Source organism: Amborella trichopoda, chromosome 9 (assembly GCF_054954075.1).
Source record: "Amborella trichopoda isolate Santa Cruz 75 chromosome 9, AtrichopodaSantaCruz75HAP2 v2.0, whole genome shotgun sequence".
Lineage (NCBI taxonomy): Eukaryota > Viridiplantae > Streptophyta > Magnoliopsida > Amborellales > Amborellaceae > Amborella > Amborella trichopoda.
Genome location: NC_142344.1, coordinates 21,845,020 through 21,865,896, shown reverse-complemented (window position 1 = coordinate 21,865,896; position 20,877 = coordinate 21,845,020). Strand labels below are relative to the sequence as shown.

The following is a 20,877-nucleotide window of genomic DNA, read 5'->3' as shown; positions in this document are numbered from 1 at the left end:
GACTCCTGTAGATATACAGTTTGAAGAAGATCTTGTATCTCATACTCTTTCATATTCCGGATGAACAATTGTTAACTGGAATATAAATGGAGTGTCTGACCACCAAATTCTAAATATAATGAAACACATGACTATGTATGCTACTGCATGCAAAGTATTTGGAGCCCACGATCAAGATGTAGCTAAAGCTATTATTTGTGGCTTTACTGGTTGGTATATATATATATATATATATATATATATATATATGGGGAATGATTTCATGCACGGTTGTATGGTAATACATGCAACTACTTCTAGAAAACCATGTTTGTAACCCATTTGTATCACCCAAAATATTACACATACCTTCTCCTTATTGCAATGGTCGATTTCCAAAATACAAAAAATTAAATTTGTACCATAGATATGGTTAAATAAGTCGCCTCCAAGAATGAATCTAGACCATCCATTTGGTCAATTTCAAGATCTAAGTCTTTACGAACTCAAAACCTTTTTTGACTTTTTCAACTTTGTTTATCTAATGATAAAAACGCTATCTAACAAATTTTAAAAAGAGAAAAATCCTTCTAAGCCCTAGATCTAAGCACCTTAACAAAATGGACGGTTTATGTTGATTGGGCTAAAATTACACTTTCTAGGGAGCATTTTCAAATTTTATTTTATTGTGTTTGTTCAATGGAATGAAAAGAGTGTACATTTAAAAATTGGGATCAAATAAATGGCACTAACATGATTTTTGAAGGTTGTGGCATTATATTATTATACAACCGTTGCATAAAATCATTTTTCATTTCCAAAACTTAAATCCATGTTTTTTTCTCATGTCCATGCATCTTGATGTTGAGATGATCAATTTGAGGATATTTAGGCTTTAAAACAACCTGTTCTAGTGAAATTTTTGAGATAGGCTCTAATATGATTGTTTAGAGTCTTGGCTCTATATGAACTTTTTCCATTTATTATTAAATTGTACGAGGGCATTTTTCGATAATCCTAAATTTGTTGGAATATTTTTGTCATTAGAATAGAACTCAGGGATGTTTTTTGGTTTAAGAAAAGGATTTTAATATGCGGTTCCGCCCCGCTGCCCATCATGCCTTAGGAAGGGTGATGAGTCCCCTCGCCCCTCCCTCCCGTAATCAATCATTGAGAGAGAACATTTTCAAATTAATTATTTGTTCTCTCTCTAAAACAACACATTAAATTCAATTTTTGAAGGGAAAAGTTTATATAGAGCCGAGGCTCTAAACAATCAAATTTGAGCTTATCTCAAAAATTTTATTAAAAAAGGTTGTTTTGATTCGTAAATATCTTCAAATTGATCATCTCCACATTAAGATATATAGACATGAGAAAAAAAATGCATTGCAAGTTTTGAAAATAGTGTTTTTTGTAATACATTTTTTGACCATCAATTTTCAAGCTTTCGTAGATACGTCGATCTCCACTATTTTTGAAATTCTAAACTTTATAAATAAATATAAAAATATATTTTAAGTCTAGCACGTTGATTGTCAATATTGAAACCACGTTTGTCATCACTATTTGAAGGTAGGCTCTCATTTGATTCTTTATAACCTACGCTCTATACAAACCGCACCCTTTTTTGAATAATCTGCTCTCCCTTATTTGCATTTGCTGTTTCCCCGTGGAGTGAGGCTCACGTCTCTCTCTCTCAAAAGTTATCGTTTTGTGGAGGTAAGGGTATCTAACTATGGGAATCCTTTTAGTTTATTTGTTGGGATTCCAGTGGAATGAAAGATTTTATTTGATTTAGGCTAGGTGGTCTTTTCTCCATTTTTGTTGGTGAAGTTGATCCATTGTTACATGGGGGACTTCAAAACTTTCTGTGATTCAATGTGCTTTCATTTTTTTTGTAGACGTTTTTTGGGATAGAAAGTTCGTGATTTGTTTGAGGCTTTTCCGAGTTTTTGAAATTCGGGGCTTTTCCCTCCGAGATCAGAAGGATCAAGTCTGTTAAACATTTTTTTCCCCAAGTAATTTCTTATTTTTATTTTTTATTGGTGACTTCTATGATGAACGTCACGTATCAAAATATGGCCTACGCTGTTGGATTTTTTGTTTTTAGGTTTTTTAAAATGATTCTGGTGAAATTGATGGTTTTGGCTTTGGATTTTGTATTTCGTTTATCTTCACTAAGCTATATTATACTTTTAAGGAATTAATCCCTGGCATCCTTGTTCATTTCCATGTGTAGTTCTTTATAATTTTAGAAAGTATCGGTTGAATTATGACAAATATGGTTAATAATCCCAGGGTAAATTTGTTCTCAGGCTGTGGTTCTCTCTTCTTTCTTTGATTACAATTTGATTCCTTTTTTCTTTTTTAGTAAATGTTGAAAAATAATTCAGTCAGAGCTATGATCTTCGGGTTTTTATTTTGTTTTATGTTGTTTTTCATGTGACTGGTTCTTTTGTGGCATTGGTTGTTTGATTGTGGCTTTTGGTTACTTTCTCTTTCTCATTTTTACTAAATTTTTATTTGTGTTTGGGATCTTTAGCGGTCAGTACACCACAGATGCCTCTTGTTTTGAGTGGTTCCTGAATAGTGAATAGTATTAACTGGTTTGTTTTGTTCCTTTTGTGAACAGAATGGGATAGCTTCTGAGATGGAGTTCGGATTTTACAAATTTGAAAATGGACTAAGGAAGAAGAAATTTATTGGTTTATTAGGTTTATAGGTGGACATTTTCCTCTCTCTTTGGTTTCCTTTCTGTCATCATGGTCATTTTGGATCAGAAACATGATTGGATAAGGCTCTTGTTGGATTTGAGTCATTTGTATCATGATGTTTGACTTTTAATTGTTTGGGTTTTCAGGTGGATTGTTGATGGGTATTGCGATGATGGTAAATTTACCCTTTGATGTTTACATCTTTAAATCAGTTGATATTTACTGTGGAATTTTTAATGTGTCTCTGAGACAAATCGTGGTTGACTTTTCCTGGTGAGGAGAAATCATCATCTTTCTTCCTCTACTGAATCTATATCATTTTCTTCTTCCTTTTGATGACTTTCCATAATTATTATTGCAACTGGTTTTTTATTTGCTCTTACAGAAATGGCATGGAAGGAACCAATGACAATTCCATGTGACCTGCATAATGCAGTTGAGGATTGGCGTATTTCGGGGGGCAAAATGATCATAATAATGTTGCAGTTACATTCAAAATAGGACTGGTGAAATGTAATTGAAGATCCATGAACGAGTATTATTCTTACATTTGAATCCATGAGAAATATAGCATCTGTTTGACTATTGGATTTGTTTGCCTCCCCTGAAAAAACTGTCATTTTTTATCAAATTATGGCTTCGCCAAGTTCTTCCCATTTTGAATCAGCCAGGACCGAGCAGATCATTTCTGAATTTTTCTTGAAGGGCTTGCATGTCATATTAGAGTCAAGGGTACCTTTCTTATGTTCGGAAACCCACAGGACGGAGCAAGGTGGGTTATCATCGTCATCTGTATCCCGTGTTAGAAAGAAAGATAAGTGGTTCATGTTAGCTATAGGGGAATGTTCTGCAGCTTCAGAGATTCTTAATGTATGGCATAAGAATGCCATGGATCCCTTGGTGATTGATGTGGTTCTTGTGCAAGAAGACAGTTCCAAGGCTCAAGGTTCTGACAAAGAAATTGGGTCCCCTATGAAACTACATTCCTTTAGCGATACATTCACAAGTGCCCAATCGACAAGCTACTGGAATGTTGGTGAGGAACACTTCAACTCATCATCCAAAGAAACCTCAGTAAAGGTTTTAGAGAGATGGGTAATGCAATACGAGTCCCTAAAGTCAAGCACAAGAGACCACCTTTCTAGTAAAGGCCGTGGAAGTTTGGGATTTGGGGAGACAGTTTCTCATTCCAGTGATGATCCTACTGCTTCTACTAGGATGTATAAAAGATTGATCTTGCTCTTACGCTCCCTCTATGTAACCTCAAGACTCTTGCCAGCTTATAAACTCTTCCGAAAGCTTAATTCATCGAACCAGAGCTACAACTTTGGTATTAGTTACCGTGTTTCATCATTTGTGGAACCTTTCTCTCGCATGGAAGAAAGGGAGATGACAAATTTCAGGTTTACACCTGTGGATACAGCCTTTGGCAGGCTTTCTTTATCCGTTTCATATTGCACTGTTTTACCACATTTAAACATTGAGGACTCTACATCACTATTGCCACCTATTATAGTAGACTATGTTGGAAGTCCAGCTGCTGACCCTCTAAAGAGATTTCCGTGTGGGTCACTTCCTAAATCTGTTGATAAGGGGTATCAGGCCACTTCCTTTCCTTCTCAAGGGATTAGATCATCATACTCTTCACCATTTCAACGTCCACATAGCTGGAGTAGTGGTCTTTCTCGGTGTGGTCCTCCTACATACTCGCCTTCTCCCCCATTGTATCCTAATTATTCAATTCCTTATTCTACCTTATCAGATTCTCATGCTTCAACATCCAATGTCCATGGCCATCGTGTTCCTCCTTGTGGCCACCATAACCACGATCAATCTGCCCCAATTAGTTATAGACCTTCATCTCAAAAGAAAGGTACAAGTTCTGAGGAGTTGTGGCTAACACCTCCATTCTCACCATCATCTTCTCCTTCACCAACAAATTCACCGAGTTGCAACCCCTTGCTTAATCGCCCTCGTTTTGGGAGTTCTCCTGTGAGTATACCATTAGGTAGGAATCCTGGATGTGTCTCACCTAATAACTCTGACCCAAACAAACTTTTACTTCCTCCTCCATCACCTAAAAGTAAGAGGCCGGATTACTCAAATCGTGATGATAGTTCTCGAGGCCATGCTACTCATGTTTCTGGTTCTCAAGAATCCCCATCCCCATCTAGAGGTAATTCTTTCAGGAAGAATGATGCCTTAAAATCTGGAGAAACGTACATAGGCAGTACCAGCCTGCAAACAAACTTGGGCCAAAAGGTATTTCATATCCTCTACCATTGTAACCCTTTCAGTACAGCCCATTCTGCAGTTTTTATTTTTTATTATATTTACTCGAGTAATGATAAGCATGACTTGTTCTTAGTTCTAGTGATGGTGGGTTTCTCCTTCCTTTTTCTTAGGTTTTCAGAGATAGTAGGGAGGACTCTGGAAGATTTTCGGGGTTGATCTCTTCTAGTAGCTCGCCACGGTTTGGGTTTTCAAGAAGCTCAAGTAGATTGTCTCTCCAAGATGACCTTGATGATTATGAGTTTACCTGTCCATTTGCTGTAGATGATGTGGATACAATTGACTCTCACACTAGGTAAGTTCCTTTGTGTGGTGATATTTTTTCCTTGGGAATGCAAACATCTGTTATCTAATTGCTTTGTATCACCAGTTTGAACCTTTTTCTGGTGAATATCATCTTAGAATGCTTCTAGAAAAATGTCTTCTCAAAGAAGCAAGTAGCATTCACTTCCCATGCTTGTGCTTCTCTAAGAACTTATCTATAAACAAGCTAGAGCATGTAAATCTTTCTTTGGGAAAACATTTCTTAGCTAATTTTAATCTTGTTAGGTGCCATGTGACAGATTTTAAATGCATGATATATTGGACATAATTGTTATTTACAAGTTGTATCAAAGATAAAGGCAACCTTGGTGATTGAGGTTGCCGACAAATGTGTGCATGCGTGTGTGCATGAGCATGTGCATGTGTATGTGGTGTGGATGTATTATGAGTATAATTGCACATTTGTATTTAATTGTTGTTAGACTGTTAGCGTACATAATCAAGGTACCTTGTGCTAGAAGGGCTGAAATGCAGCATTACATGGATACTGACATGAGTGTTGTGCATGTGTCTAAAGTGTTAACATTCAAGTGCGTATCTAAAGTGTTCCGTACTCTACCATAAAAAGCTAATACAGCTGGACACCCCCATACAAGTTCTATTTTGAATAAAAAAATTTATTGAATATATATAATGTTATTTATCGTTCTATAACATATAAGATGACGGGATGATAGATTGTGTGAGCTCTTCTGAATTTTTTATTCACTTGCAGTGTATCGACACATGTCCATGTTCCTACATGTGTAGATACACGATCAAGCCCGATGTAGTGTGTCGGGGTAACATTGGAAAGATTATATGAAAAAAAATAAATCTGTAAACATGTACCAAATCACTGGAGAACCAAATCAGCGGAGATTGATTTATGTGGAGTATTTTCAAGAAATATGATTTCAAACGCATAAAACCATAGAAACACATGAAATTTACTGTCAAATCACAAGAATTTATATAAATTTATGGGTTGGGGGAAGAGTTCTGGGCGCTTCTGAGCAACCTGTTTGGGTTACATCCAATTTGTGGACTTTCATGAACACTAAAAAATCAGTCCTAAAACTACAGCAAAAAGTACAAAGTTCCAAGCTGAGAAGCACTGCGTATGACCTTGCATATGTGATTGCGAGGTGGGGTTGTACCTCTATTGCATTATTCACCCTCTCCTTCACTCTTCGAAAAGGGGCTAGGATATTGGCCTTCTTCATAACTAAAATGCAATCTCCCAAGTCTCAATGAAGAATCACAATGGAAGCTTTAGGCAAAGCCTGATCATATTTCTCCCACTTTCTCTTGGAATTATCTCTCTTGAGATGAGTTTTCTCTCTCTGCCCTCCAAGTTTTTTCAGCAGTTTTTTTGGTGAAAAGCCTCTCTAACGATATCCTCATCCCCCTTTGCTTAAGACAATGGGGTATTATATACCTAGGACAAGCAAATTAGGGTTACCCCCTCCTTGGAAACTTGGACGACAAGTTTTGAGAGCAAAGTCTCTGAAAATATGACAACCTTGCCCTAGATGCTTTATGGGCCAGACCTCAGTTCAAACACTGGCAGTCTGGTGGTAGGCTTGGCATGATCATCATCATCATCATCCAAGCCTTATCCAATTATTTGGGGTCGGCTATCTGTCAATTTGTTCATCCAATTGAATGCATCTGATGTGGCTTTGCACCAATATTTCTTTATGAGATGATGGGTGATTGAGTTGGGTACCTTATGGTTTGAATCCCACTTATAAAATTCTTGTGGATGTTAGAGTTTCGAAATAACCATACCTAACTACTTGTGCAGCAGACCCCTTTGCAACCCTTGACTTGGATCTTCATTCTCTCTTAATCTCGACACAATTCATTCCGATGTTTACATGAGTTTTTAGCATAGCTATCGGGAATGGGAGCGACAGGAGCTTCAGGATTGGGAGTGGGTGTGTTAAGCGAGGTAGGCTCGAAGATCTATGGTCGGGGGAATGAGGTCTATACATGGTCAGATATAGGGTTCAAGATACCTGACTATTAGGGAGCACATTCCATATTTGCAAAGGAACGAATTCTTTACTGAACGGGATTGTGCACAGCTGTGTTTAGGATCCTCTCGAAGTTCACTTATGCACTGCATTGTAATTTGAGAGTAAATTTTATTGAACAGTAAGTAAAAAGGAGAGACATTGCCTTATATAATTCGCAATAGATTTCCTCTGTCGAGGATTGATAGGGGCTGAATGACATATACACGTGAGAGACCTCACATTTTCAAGGTATACACGTTATTCCATCACCCATAAGGCAACTCCATGAGTGGCTTGATTTGGTTGACCAACATTTAAGTGATAGAAGTACTTCGGGAGGTGGACAAGACCCAATGAACTAGCCCAATGTAGTGGAGCGTATTGATTGCTACCTCATTCCTCACTAGAACGCAGTGGCTAACTTTTGTATCGCTTTCCAACTACTTCCTTCTTTGTCTTTTCTCACTATTGTTGCCTTTCTTTGAAACTGGACAAAGTTACAATTCACAAGGTGTGTAAAGTTGTGAATTACAAAATATGTAGGAAATCATGGTTTTCAGAAAGTGTGTAGGCCAGAAAAAATTGGAGATCTAAACTCCACAGTCCATTGTATACAAACCACATACGTGCTCGTGAAACTCAATCTCAAAGGAGAGGATACTTGATTCCAAGTTGGTGAAATCGTCGTTCCGCTTAATTGTGAAACCTTGATGTTAGGCATAGGGATCTGGATCCCATTACATGGGATTGAGTTCCATGATTTCATGAATCGAGATCCCAATTATCAAGGAATTGCCTAGAATCGAGATCCTGTATTTCAAAGCACGGGATCGAGCTTCTAGAGCGGAAGTGAACCCCTCCTTAGAAGATCCCGGTAGCTAAGGTTTGTAGAGCAATGAAAGAGGATCATGGTATCAAATTTCAGCTAAAAAACACCCAAGGATGAGGGAGAAAATTAGAACCAGTGGTCTGGAGGTTAATTGGCTTTGCTGTAGATAGCAAGTTTGTTAAACTGCTAGTGGTTTATGCTTGCTTTGCCTCTTTGAAATTTGGGTCAAATGAGGCCCAAAGAATTTTTTATTGTAGGCTTGAAATTCTCTTAGGTTATAAACTTAGCAAGTTTCATCTTGAACAGAGGTCATTTGATATGACTTCCTTTTGTATGGTAGGGGTCCCTTTAAAAGATGGTTTTCCGGTTCAAATTAACGAAGGTCTGGCTCAAATGCTGGGTTGGATGACTTTTATACTACCCTGAGATCCAAATCTTACAGAAATTGTTGGAGAGGTCCCCTTAGCTATATCTTGAGGATCCTCGAAATTTCATCCTATTATGTGACCAGGTCGCTTGGTCGTCTAAATCTCATGAACATTTGCTTGTGGTCGTCTCCTGCCCTATTTTTGAAGATTCCTAGTCCTTGTGGTTTGAGGGTGATTTCATGTGGTTTCGGATAGACTGGCATTTTGGCTTATAGAATGTTTGTCGCCAACTGTCTGGATGATCAGCCTTCGCTGTGGAATTTGACCATAGGTATGTGGTTTATAGACCATGGAAGAAATATCATGCCACCCACCCCCAAAAGAAAAAAAAAGAAAAACAACACCTAAAAAAAAAAGAAAGGCTTTGTGCCATATTTGGAGGGTGCATGTGTTCATCCACATGTGCCCTTCTTGTTTTCCTATGATGCAATGCACACCCAAACATTTACATACTTCCATATTTTATTTGATAGATTCCTATGAAGGAAATGACAAAGAAAACCTTACAAACATGACCTTCAGGTTGTACTTCAGAATGTCAAACTTATGCTTTAGCACCATGTCTTTTTATTGAGATTGATGGAAATAAATTAAAATCAAGAGAAGTTGGGAATTGACCACATGCTTGGCTAAGCGAATCTTGGTGTGAGGTCATTAGGGCCAAAGCTATTGGCAAAAGTGGGACCCTATCCCTTAAAGAGATGGATACTACACATGATTAATGTGATGACAAGGATTCTGGCAGTGACCGTATAGAGAGGGACAAGAGTTGTCTTTTGTCCACATTCATTTTTGGGGAAGTATCCTCGTACCCCTTATTTTTGATTTCATATCTCAATAAACCCAAAAATTCAAAAGATATCTCCTAACCCCCTGACTAACTTCATCCACTTTTAATTATTTTTTTAGTCCTAACAAATATAAAAACGACATGCTCATTCTAAACCCTTCCTCTCGTTACGTGATATATTTCTCCCAAATATCTCTCTCTCTAACATTCACCCTCTTTGTCTCTCTAATGGGGGAGGGCGAGATTGAGAGACACGGGATAAGAGAGAGTGGGAAAATAGGTAGAGAGACAGATTTAAGGGAAAATCACATGAAGAGAGAAAAAAGATGGTGTTTAGAAAGGATATGTCTTTCTTATATTTGTTTGGGGCAAAAAAATAGGTTTAAAGGGGATAAAGTTAGCTTAGGGGGTCAAAAGATATAAAACTTAGAATTTTTCTGACCCAAGATATGTTTTGAAACCTTTGGTCTATTGAGATATAAAACTTAAAAATGGGGGGTCTTGAGATATTTTTCCTTCATTTTTTATATGTTGACATAGAAGATGACCTTTGTTATCAGAGGCTCTTCTTGGAGGAGGAGGCTAAGAGGGCAGTTTTAGTTTACTCATCACAAAATCCCTGGCATGGACTAGTTGCTAGTGAGCGTCAGCTTTCATCAAGAACTTCTTGATGGTCGAATGAGGAATTCATAAATCACTTCATTGGAAGAGTGTCTGGGCCACATTTTCAGATCCACTGGACTTATGTCATAGTAAGTTTGGGCTTTAAGCCCTGAACCTTCTCGCCCCAAAAACTAAATTTTTAGCCTAGCAGGAATATAAAAAAAAAAAATCTACATTCTGCTCTTGTCTTAGGTGATAGCCAGAAATACTGGATTTTTGGTGAAAGGGCTATGTGTGAGGACATGAAATAATGGGTAGAGTTGCCATGTGTTACTAGGCATTAGACTGTTGTGCAAAAAGTAGGAAATAGGGGGTTCTTCTGAAACTTGAGTTCAAACATAGAGTTGTGATGCTTATGTGAAATGGAGTTTTTTGTGTGCACTCTAGGACCATTGAGTTTCTGGATAGGTTTTGTGGTGCAAGTTTGTGGACTTTCCTCAATGGCCTCTCTTCATGGGATTTGCATCGATGCAAGGGTAATTTTGTTCAAGTGGTCTTCGTTAAGGAATATGCATTGCCCCCTTATGTATGTACATTGATGAGGGATAGCTTTGAGCACGGTCTTCAATTTGGCAACAGGTTTGGGGCTTGTTTGCAATTTGGGGACTGCAAAGATATTTTAGGGAGCTATATTACACATAGTTCATAGACAGCACATTTTCTTTTGAAAGTGCCACAGGATGGTAAGCAATGAGTTTCAAGTTTGTCCTAGATTGATATATGAGGCTCTCAAGGCTAAAGATTAATATGTTGAACACCATATATAAGGTGCATACGGATTTGTCCATTTTGGAAGAAGGAAAATATTTGTTAGTCTTGTGGGACGTTGGGAACAAAATATACATTTGGTCTGTTGGCCCAAATTCTATGTGAGGGGTTCTTGTTTTACTTCAAAAATCTGAAATCACGAGGATATAATAGAGGTTACATACCTTTTGAGGTCTGATTACCTCTTTGTAGATTGCCCTTACTTTGCACATGAGTGCTCCTTCCTTAAGGTTGAGAGCTTGATGCTAGCAACTGCCTCTTTGATTTCAATAACCCCGTGCATGGCGTGATTAAGTCTTGGTTGGAACCCCATGCTTTGTGCCATTAAATCTTTTTTTTATTGCTTCAAACCCATGCATGGTGCTATTAGATCTTATTTATTGTTGCTTGAACCCAATGCATGGCGCCATTAGATTTTATTTATTATTGCTTCATTTGTTTTATTGATATAGATATGCATTAATTTTCCTTATAATGTCACCAAAGCTTATAAGGTCCACTTGGTAAGGTGAATGTTACTATCTCTAGAGGTTATAAGTTAAAGTCTTTGAGTAAGGTTTTTGTAGTTTCAATATATGATTAAAGAGACACGACGTGTTTTTGATGGTGACACTTCCTTTGGAAGTGTCGACCCGTACTCAAAAAATTATATGCGGTCTTAACACATGCAATTGGAGTGTTGGAGGAGTGTCATCCCATATTGATACATATGGGATACATGTTTGAGTGTCGATAGTTGATACACATTACAAAAGAAAAATCAAGGTGTCTATCTAATAGTGGGATCCTCCTTCCAGGATACCCTATCCTGGTAGTTATATCTTCAATTTATAGTTCCATCCAAGTGCCTATCATGGGTTTATTTTTCAATTGAACGAGATTCTCTCCAATTATCTCTATCCAAAAATAACCATCTCCAATAACAAAGTTCCTCATTTCCATGGAAGTCCTCCCACAACCCGCAAGGAATAACATAAAAGATTTAATTGATATGAAACGAAGAAATAAACAAGGAATTTAACATTTAGATTGTCAGGGCACTCTCATGAAGAGCACTCAGGAGATGAAGAGGCTATATTTGAAATTCATTTTCCTCTTTGTTTGTTTAGGAGTCTTGTTCTTCTGGGCAAGAGGATTTCTATGGAACTAGGAATTTTGTTAATATTAGAGAGCAAGAAAGAAATCTTAAAGTATTATGAGGATTATTTTTTAATAAAGTTAGTTCGAGCAAATCTTGTTTAAATTGGAATGAACAAGCCATCAGAGGTATTTGGATGGAATTCTAATTTTAAAAGATAAATTAACATTGTATGGAATCTTGGAAGGGGCCTCCTCTATACAAGGTAGTTTAGAGAGAGACGGTAGGGATTCATTTTTTCTTTTTTTTCCTTTGAAATGGAGATTCATACTATCCAAAAGGAACTATGGCATGCTCCTCTCTCCAAAGAGCAACCATGCACCTTCTTTCCCTCTTTGGAAAAAAAATGAGTTCCGCTCAGCAATTCAGTGAGAACTTTCAGACCATTTCCATCAAGGCTCGGGGATTTGGGTTGTGAAATAGTTTTTCTGCTTCTTTGAATCTAGGAGGCAAACATGATGTTGCAAGCATCAAACTCTCAATCCTTAAAAGAAGTAACAACACACAAAAAGAGATCTACTAAAAAGGTGACCAGCCTTCAAAAACATATGGGCTTCCACGTGATCCTCATGTTTTTGTATATGATTATAGTGTTTTTGTTGTGCTGGGATTCACCTTGGTTCCAACTTGTTAGCAGAGCTCTCTCATGGAGGTTCACATCTTGGGTCTGATTGTCCTTTAGAGCTAGCATACCTTGCCCCGATCGTGTCTGTTGGCTGCATGCCACGCCATGTAGTTTCATTGGTAGCGAGCAATTGAATTGAGTGGCCACAAAGCACTATGTACAACGGGCGTAGTTGTTTTTCTGTCCTGATACTGACACACATGGAGCATGCTTTGTTCTGCGCTCATGCACTTCGTTCAGCTCGTGCACACGCACGTACATGGTGGCACACATGTAGGGATGTGCACTTATGCTTGCCACGGATTACACTCGAGTTGCAGGCAAGTGGACCCACAACCGCGTGGTCACAGGTGTGATGACAGCCGTACAAGCCATATATTAGGCTGCAATAAAGTTGCGCGGCAGCATTGTAGGGCCGCCCATTCGGGTCATGTGTGGCTGCAGCCACACAAAGGGTTCGGTTGTTAGCTGCAGAATCTCATGCAGCCACAACCATTGATTCAATTAGCGGTCCACTGAGCGCCTAGGTCGCTATGGGGCCTTGGGCACATCGCTTAGGCCTAGATGGACCAACTAGGCGGGCTGTCCCACAGTGCGCCTAGGTGTAAAACTACCTATCAGTTAGGTTATTTTTTTAATGTTTTTTGTGATCATAAAAAATGCATAGATGTGAATTTTTAATACAAAATCTAGATTACTGGACACCCCTTGCCATCATTTGAATCTAGGCCTCCTAGGTTTAGGTTCAAAAGGGGGCAAGGGGTGACCCCCCAGCCGCCTAGGTGTCACCTCGCATTTTTGGATCACTGGGCACAGCTGCACAAATATGTTGAGGCATGCAATTGCAAGGGCTATATAACCTCACAAGTGCGACTAGTAGTTGCATGGATGTGGCTGTATAACAAGTTTGAAGCCACCCTAGTGTGGTCGTAGCCTAGCCAAATGATATGAGTGTGGTAGGATGTATCACCTTATTTTCATGTAAGCTGTCTGGTGACTGGTCACAGAGTACGACCGCACGTCTTAGTTACTGTGTGCAGCTTCAGAATATGCAAATTTGGCTCAATTTTCATAATTGCAAAACTTTTTGTTTGGGCATTAGATTCTTTCATGTAATATATGTTTTTGGGGTAGCTCGAGTGGTAGAATTGAACTAGTGGAGTCTTGCGTGCTAATTGCACTCCCACAACCCTAAATTTAGCTCTGAAAGTTTTCTTCCGGTACCTTTCATACTAGGTGTGTACCCGTAGTGCGTCGACAATTTGATTTTGAGAGAGTCACTATGGGCATTAACCATTATTAGATTACATCTAATAGTCGGATATTGCATCAGGGATACAAACGCTCACTTGATGATGAAGATTAAGAAGTTTAGCTTCCAAATCTTCACTCTATTCTGATTACTAGCACTGGATAAGGCTGTGCAATTTTTTTGTTTCTAGTTGTTTTGGAAGTTTGAAGTTTATCTATCCCAACCCCTGAAGTCTCAAGCAAGTGCTAGATACAATGGTACACGTGTAATCATGTGTGAACAAACTTTATCACCCATGCCATAAACTGTGAATTTTTTTAATTATTTGATGAGCATAGATTGTGATAGCATCAAAGAATGTGATTGCCGACCTCTTTGGAGGGGACAGATTGGATGGTAGAAATTATGATATGTGGCATCATAAAATCCAATACCTACTTGATGAGCAAGCTGTACTTGAACATTTGACCATCAACATATATCCCATTGAGGAAGGGACTGTGGTCCACACTTGTTTTGGGATAGAGACTTATCATACATGGCTTAATAAGGATCATTGTGCATGTTTTACTGTACCGAATAACATACACAATGACCTAATTAAGCAGTTTGAAAGCTATCCAATGAATTGAGGAGATGTGGCATGCATTGTAGCTCCAGTTTCCTGGCACTTCAATCACGAGATTACATACACTCACGTTGGTATGAGACGTACAAAATGCTGTCAAAATGTCTTCATGATGAAGCATCTGAAGAAAATGTCATAGATGATTCATACATTTTCAAAAGTGTCATACATTTTCCAATAAAAAAAGAAAAGTGAATTGTGACTTGAGGGTTGTTGGCAATGTTGTCAGTGATGGACAACTATACTGGTTGTGGTCTGATAACTTCCATCCTGAGAACGGATGAAGATACTAATGACAAAGAATGAGTGTCAAGACTTCTAATCAGTTATCTCATCATATGAAGTTAGATGTTGAGCTAGAGGTAGAGCATCGCTTTGTCAGTGTTAGCGGCATTGCCATGTTTTCCAAGCTAGATAAACTTAAGTGTGGTAGGAAAGCCAAGGAAGGCAAAGCATACGGGCAAGAATCTCTTGAGGAAAGAGAAATTGAAGTTACAAACAATAAGCAAAGTGGAAGCAAGTGCAGTGCTTCCAGTGATAAGTCAGCCTTGACTTGCTGCAATTGCAAGAAGATCGATCACATAGCTCTTGAGTGCTCTAATTCAAAGCAGGTGCAAATCGTTCATTACATAATCTTTGCTGGTGTTTGCACTAAGGTGCTGGTTCCTAATCTTATTTCTAATGGATGGAATATGGATTCAAAAGTGACGAAAAGAAGCAAGGGTGCATACGAGTTCATGGAGCTTCACTCAGTTCCAATGGTAGGCATGAAGATCTTCATGGGAAACAATGCTGCTGAGGATGTGGTGGGCATGGGTATCTGTTTTTTGTAGTTTCGATTTGGTTAGATCATTTTTCTCTGTGTGCACTCAATGCTCTTGATATAAGAAGCATAGAGTACATTGGAAAAATGTTTTGCAAAATTATCATAATATGTTCTATGATTTGCAAATATGATTTGCAAATGAATTTCTTGTCTTGTGCTGGAAAGGTAGAGTAGTCTCTTGAGCATTGAAAGCTCGTGAGGGATTATTTGAGATACTCAATCTAGTGTGGTCAAGAGTGTCTAGAGCTAGTTAGAGCAATTTGGGATAAGAGAGATATGTTCTACGTTGGTTTGATGGTAACTTATGTGGTTCTCTTTGCGAATATGCAACTGCTTCTTATGGTCTCACGACACATTTCCCAGAGAGTGTATGGGAGGGGGATCTTGCTTTGTAATGTAATGGTGGTTGATAATGAGGAATTGATGTCTTTATGTACATTGACTATAGGATGAGTGAGACCTGTTGGTTTAGCAGCCCACCCCTTGTTGGTGGGAGCACTTCCATGGAATTGGCAACTTTTGTAATGGTAGAGAGAGAAAGGTGTGCTAAGGGATTAGGTGGTTATTTTTAAATAAGGTTGGCTGGAAAAAAATCTCTTAAATTGTGAAGATGGATCCATAAGAGGGATCTAATTTGAAAAGATAACTAATGTTATAGGTGATCTTTGAAGGGAGCTTCTCTGTATAAGGGAGTTCAGAGAAAGAGAGCGTAGATATTCCTTTTTTTGCGAGAGAGGAATTAGAGATTCCTTTTTTTTGTAATAGGAGCTTAATACAAACCCAAAGGAAGTGTCTCATGTCCATCTCTCGAGAACTCCCACGTACCTTCTCTCCCTCCCACGTACCTTCTCTCCCTCGTCTTGCTTTCGCTCTCTACACAAGAACAAGTTCCACATGCGATTCAGCAAGAATTCTCGGGCCATTTCTATAAAGGCTCGGGGATTTGTGCTCAGAAATAGTTCTTTTAGTTCCTTCTTATCAAAGAAGCAGCCATGAGGTTGCGAGTGCTTAAATCTCGACGCCCAGAAAGAGTACCAATGCACAAAGAGACAAGGAAGATCCGTCAAGAAGGTGATCAGGTTTTAAAAACATATGTAAACTCCATTGGATCTTGGTTGTTTTGTTGTGATGTTCAGTTTCACCCATGGTTTCCAAACTATCTGTTTTATAGGATGATGATATAAACTCTTGATGTTGGCATGAACCAGCAACTTGTAACATTGGCTTCCGAGGTTTCCTTTCACTGTCTTCACAAAGGAATTACGGAAATTCGTTATGCATAAAGTGAAATACACAGATCAAGATTTGAACTATTTCATCAAGTCAAGCGTGTCTAGTGGAGAAGAAATTTCCATTGCCTAAAACCTAAGAGTGTCCTGATATGGATACAAACACCATTTCTCAAATGCTTTTGGTCACAGAATTCACCTTTTATCTTGTTAATGAGATTAGAATTCGATCTCTCTCATGTCTCCCACATGATTTTGTATAATGGATTCACCTTTTGGCTCGCTAATGAGATTAGAATTTGATATCTCTCATGCCTCCTGCATAATTTTGTATAAGAATATTAAAGAACCTTGACAAACTAAATGACTTTTGACTTTGTATAGGCGTGCACATGACCTGGTTTGCCTTTGCCATTCTCTTAGAAACAAAGGGCCAGAGAGTGAGAGATACCCATGTAAAATAACTCCCAGGCCTCTCAGTCTCATGGGGCCCTGGATGAGCCCATGTTGCTACACTGACGTTTTTGACCAGGAAGTCCCTACAAGGATGATGAATATCCTTAAAATGGAGACCAAATTTTTGTCAAAAAACAAAATTGGAAAAAGAAGGATGAAAGAGATTTAGCACACTTTCAGAGTATTTTGGATATTTCAGTTGATTCAGCATGTTCATTGGCATGATGCTCTGTGTAACTTGCTTTTATGGAGTTCCTTCTGTTGTCCTGGACAATAAAAGGGCTTGCTAATCCTACAATGGATTCCGTGGCTTTCTTCATCAAATATGAAAAACTGTAACCACAGAGAAAATTTAGATTTTTTTAAGAGATCTTTAAAAAGTCTACAAGCATGTGTTGAGATTTTGAGGAAACTTCGTCAGTGACCCCATAGGAATGATGACTTTTTCTTTCAAGTGTTATCAAAACTTGGCTAGGAGTGTGGTCGAGATCAGTCAAAGAAAACGCTCTCTCTCTCTCTCTCTCTCTCTCTCTCTCTCTTTCTCTCTCTCATATGTACACATCTGTCACACTTATACTTGCGTGCATCTCATAAGGCGAAGATTACATGACTAGATCACAATGCTTAAGTTCCTCATCATCATTGTTGTCGTCAATGTTGTTGTTATCGATTTTGCAGCACTTATAAGATCATTTATTCCATCTTTACCTTTCGTAATTTTTGAGAATGTCAATAGGAATGACCCCTCTGACGGGAAGGATGCTCCCGATGCTACTCTCATGTTTCATTCCACGCGCAAGTCACAAGATGCGGCCGTCGGAGCCCTTGTCCACATGCTCCGGACTGCACCACCTCTCCGCCAAGACTCCTCTTACTTCTCTCATTCTTCGAGAACTGACTCTGGCACTGGGACTTTCAGTGGGACTGGCGGGGGCTCGAGCTTCTTTACCTCGAGAAAGACTTCAGAGGCTTTAGATGAGCTTCAAACCTATAGAGAGATGAAAAATCTTTTGCTGGCTCAGAGCCGAACCCAGTCGGTGACCTTGGAACCCCTCGAAGCAACAGATGAAGTAGCTTGAAAATTGGTTTCTCTCTAGCTGGATCTGATCGCAAAAGTGGAGTTTCATCGGCTCCAGGCTCTCGCTTGGTTTCTGTACATAACATACGTGAAATATTTTGGGCCTTTCCAACATAATATATCTATATTGTGACATGTTGATGTATTTAGTGCTACATGGTGTTTCTTTGACTGGAAATTCTCTCTTTCTGCATACATAGTTGGTTATGCATCGATGCATCTATTTTACACTTACACCCTCAAAAAAAGTAAGTGCGCTAATCTCGGGCATACCTGAGTCCAGGGCATTATGGCTGGTGGCTCTCCAAATGCCACATTCACGGCCGATTCCCAGGAGATTGTGGCCAAAAGCACGTATTTATGTCTTTCACTTGATGTATTTATACCTGTCTGCTTTGCTGGCTTGGAATTTATTCTTGTTGAAGTATTGCATATAGATACTTCAACACATGTGGACGCTTTTACGGTATAAAAAAGAAAAATTTATAGAGCACAAAACCGGTTCTTGAATGCAATGCAAACATGCACCCACAAACACAATGCATGCGTATGAGCTACATCATAAGCAACAGTCCAGTGCTTATGATGTATTTAGCCGACACTCGTAGCCAGTTACCATCATTATTGGATGGTTGGAAAATTACGGGCAAAACTACTTCGATGTATTTAGTCTCCCTGCTCTGCCTGCTACACAAAGTTTACAGAGAAAGTGCATTCTTAAGCAACTTGGTATGCCTTTGGTAGAGGGTAGACCATCAAGGGCTCTGTGGGACCCTGTGGTAAAGAGATTCCAATACATGGAAAGATGTCTCTTTGGTAAGCAAGATTACCTAACTCAAAGCAAGCTTGGGCTTAATTAGTTAGTGCTTGACGACTTGCAACGTTACGTCTTAGGCTCAATTTCTACAAAAGCGTAGGGCCTTCTTCCCACTGACTCACCTCAAAAAAAAAAAAAAAAGGCCGCTTTATCAAATTTGCTTGTCTACTATTCCTCTTTGTTCAGATTTTCAAGCATTATCATCAAGAAGCCATAAAAGATTGATTAATTTTTATGGAGTGGGTTTGAAGAAGGTAATTCCATCTAGTTTATTGGAGTTTGTCGTCCCTTCCGAAACCGAAGAGTAGATGAATTAGAAAATTGAAGTCCATGAATGAGGCACTTTTGATGAAGTGGTGGTAGTTTGTGTCGGAGCAACCAGCTATAAAAGAATGCGCTTATATATAAGATATGGTTTGGATCGGGACGGTTTCCTCGTAAGAAAGTTTGAGTGTGAATTCTTGCGCATCTTATGTTTGTAAGGGAGTTGATTTTGGCATGTACCTGTTAGTCACAAAAAATATCAGGGATGGGACTAAAACTTCAATTTAGTAATGCCAAATGAGTTGGACTTCTGCGGTTTCTAGGTTTAAGGAAAGTTATGTCTTGGGATATAAGGTTGAACATTGCAGTGTCAATGAAGACCAAATAAGCTTTGCCGATAGAACAATTGAAATAGAGAATCAAGCTCACAGGTAGATGGGGCCTCAATTCATATGGATCGTTAAATCGAACTTTGATGGAAGTTTGGGAACCCCAACTTAGCAGGAGTTGGGGCTCTTCGCAAATATAACAGTGGAAAGATTCCGTTTACTTTCTCTGGGCCAATGTGGCAAGCTTCGGCAAATGAGGCATAATTGCGGGTTATAAAGCTAATAGATAATAAGCATCACCATGTGGTGGTTGAAGGTGAATCAATGAATGCCATTAAATAGTGCTTGGGAGAATAAAGGTGCCCTTCATCCTTGATGTTGAATGAAATCCATGATCTCTCTAATGAGAAAGATGAGGAGGCTTAACCTTGGTTAAACAAGGGGGCAGGCACAAGAGTCAGTTGTATACAGACACTAATAGAAGTTTTTAGCATGGTAGTTACCTCATAGCTAATGAAATAGTCACACATAACATTCGTCAAAAAAAAAAAAAAAGAGTAGCATATCATGTGTGCATTATGCACAGCAGGTGCGAGCAACCATACTTTTATATGCAAGTACAACTTGTTTCTGCATATACGCATCCTCACGTATCGAGTTTTTTACCGACATTTCCTTGATCATGAACACACAGACTGCATCTATGCAAAACATCCTCTGCTCCCGCAGAAAGACATGGAAATTGATTTAGAACCTGAGCAAATGAGTGTTAAAATTACAAACAATGGGCTCAATTTGCTGGTAAATACATGGAGTCGTGCACGTTTAGGCCTAGTTAAATAACGACCCAAGCAGACTGTATAATCCTAGGAACTACGGCAAGCAATGATCTATCAAGGTTATCATGGTCAAACAAAATGATGAGCAGTAGAGAGAGAGACACGGAGCTCCACCAATAGGAATTTACACTATGTTTCAATGGACTATGACAAATCATAGCCCGTTGGATTAAAATGCCAAAATGCGCATGCTTAGACCAAATTTTTTTAAAACTGTGACAAAACATAGAAGTAAATTCTGCATATATCAAGCACTCCTGCTTGCCCAGAATTCTGCTTACGTGCATTCATATTCGTTGGGCAATGCTTTGGACTTGGGACTGTCAAGGGACCGAGCTTGCCAAATCTAGTCAAAACCCGGCTTGAATTCTTTTTCTAGGCTAAAGCTGGGGTGGCTCAAAAATCAATTGCAACATTTGGCTCGGGACCCTCTCTAATTGTGTTACTCACCTAAGCCTAGTGCAAAAATTAGATCAAGACCAGCCCGGTCTGGCTTGGGCCTATTTCTGGTGATAATCAGGATAGGATCGGCTTTATATACATGCATGCGTGTTTTAGAAATTGACTCAGTCCATCTACTTGCCACTAGCTCAAGATGAGTTT

The 20,877-nt window shown here is 38.9% G+C and overlaps 1 protein-coding gene across 12 annotated transcripts; it reads left to right on the top strand.

Moving 5' to 3' along the window:
- The first annotated feature begins 1,640 nt into the window (after positions 1–1,640).
- On the top strand, positions 1,641–18,203 carry LOC18436442 (autophagy-related protein 13a). 12 transcript variants are annotated; one of them, XM_088846703.1, is made up of 7 exons: positions 1,641–1,701; positions 2,615–2,704; positions 2,843–2,871; positions 3,082–3,231; positions 3,458–4,958; positions 5,102–5,283; positions 17,684–18,203. In XM_088846703.1, the coding sequence occupies exons 4-7, from the start codon at positions 3,224–3,226 to the stop codon at positions 18,024–18,026; spliced, it is 2,034 nt and encodes a 677-aa protein (XP_088702829.1). In that variant the 5' UTR covers positions 1,641–1,701; positions 2,615–2,704; positions 2,843–2,871; positions 3,082–3,223; the 3' UTR covers positions 18,027–18,203. The 12 variants fall into 12 exon arrangements, with proteins under 12 accessions (XP_088702829.1, XP_088702822.1, XP_088702832.1 ...); XM_088846696.1 differs by having other exon boundaries at positions 2,843–2,969; XM_088846706.1 differs by having other exon boundaries at positions 1,641–1,785.
- Positions 18,204–20,877: the final 2,674 nt, after the last annotated feature.

Coding starts and splice junctions, on each gene's coding strand:
- LOC18436442 (XM_088846695.1), top strand. CDS start 3,330: ATGGCTTCGCCAAGTTCTTCCCATTTTGAATCAGCCAGGACCGAGCAG. Junction 4,959..5,101: donor AAACAAACTTGGGCCAAAAG/GTATTTCATATC, acceptor CCTTTTTCTTAG/GTTTTCAGAGATAGTAGGGA. Junction 5,284..17,683: donor ACAATTGACTCTCACACTAG/GTAAGTTCCTTT, acceptor GAATGTCAATAG/GAATGACCCCTCTGACGGGA.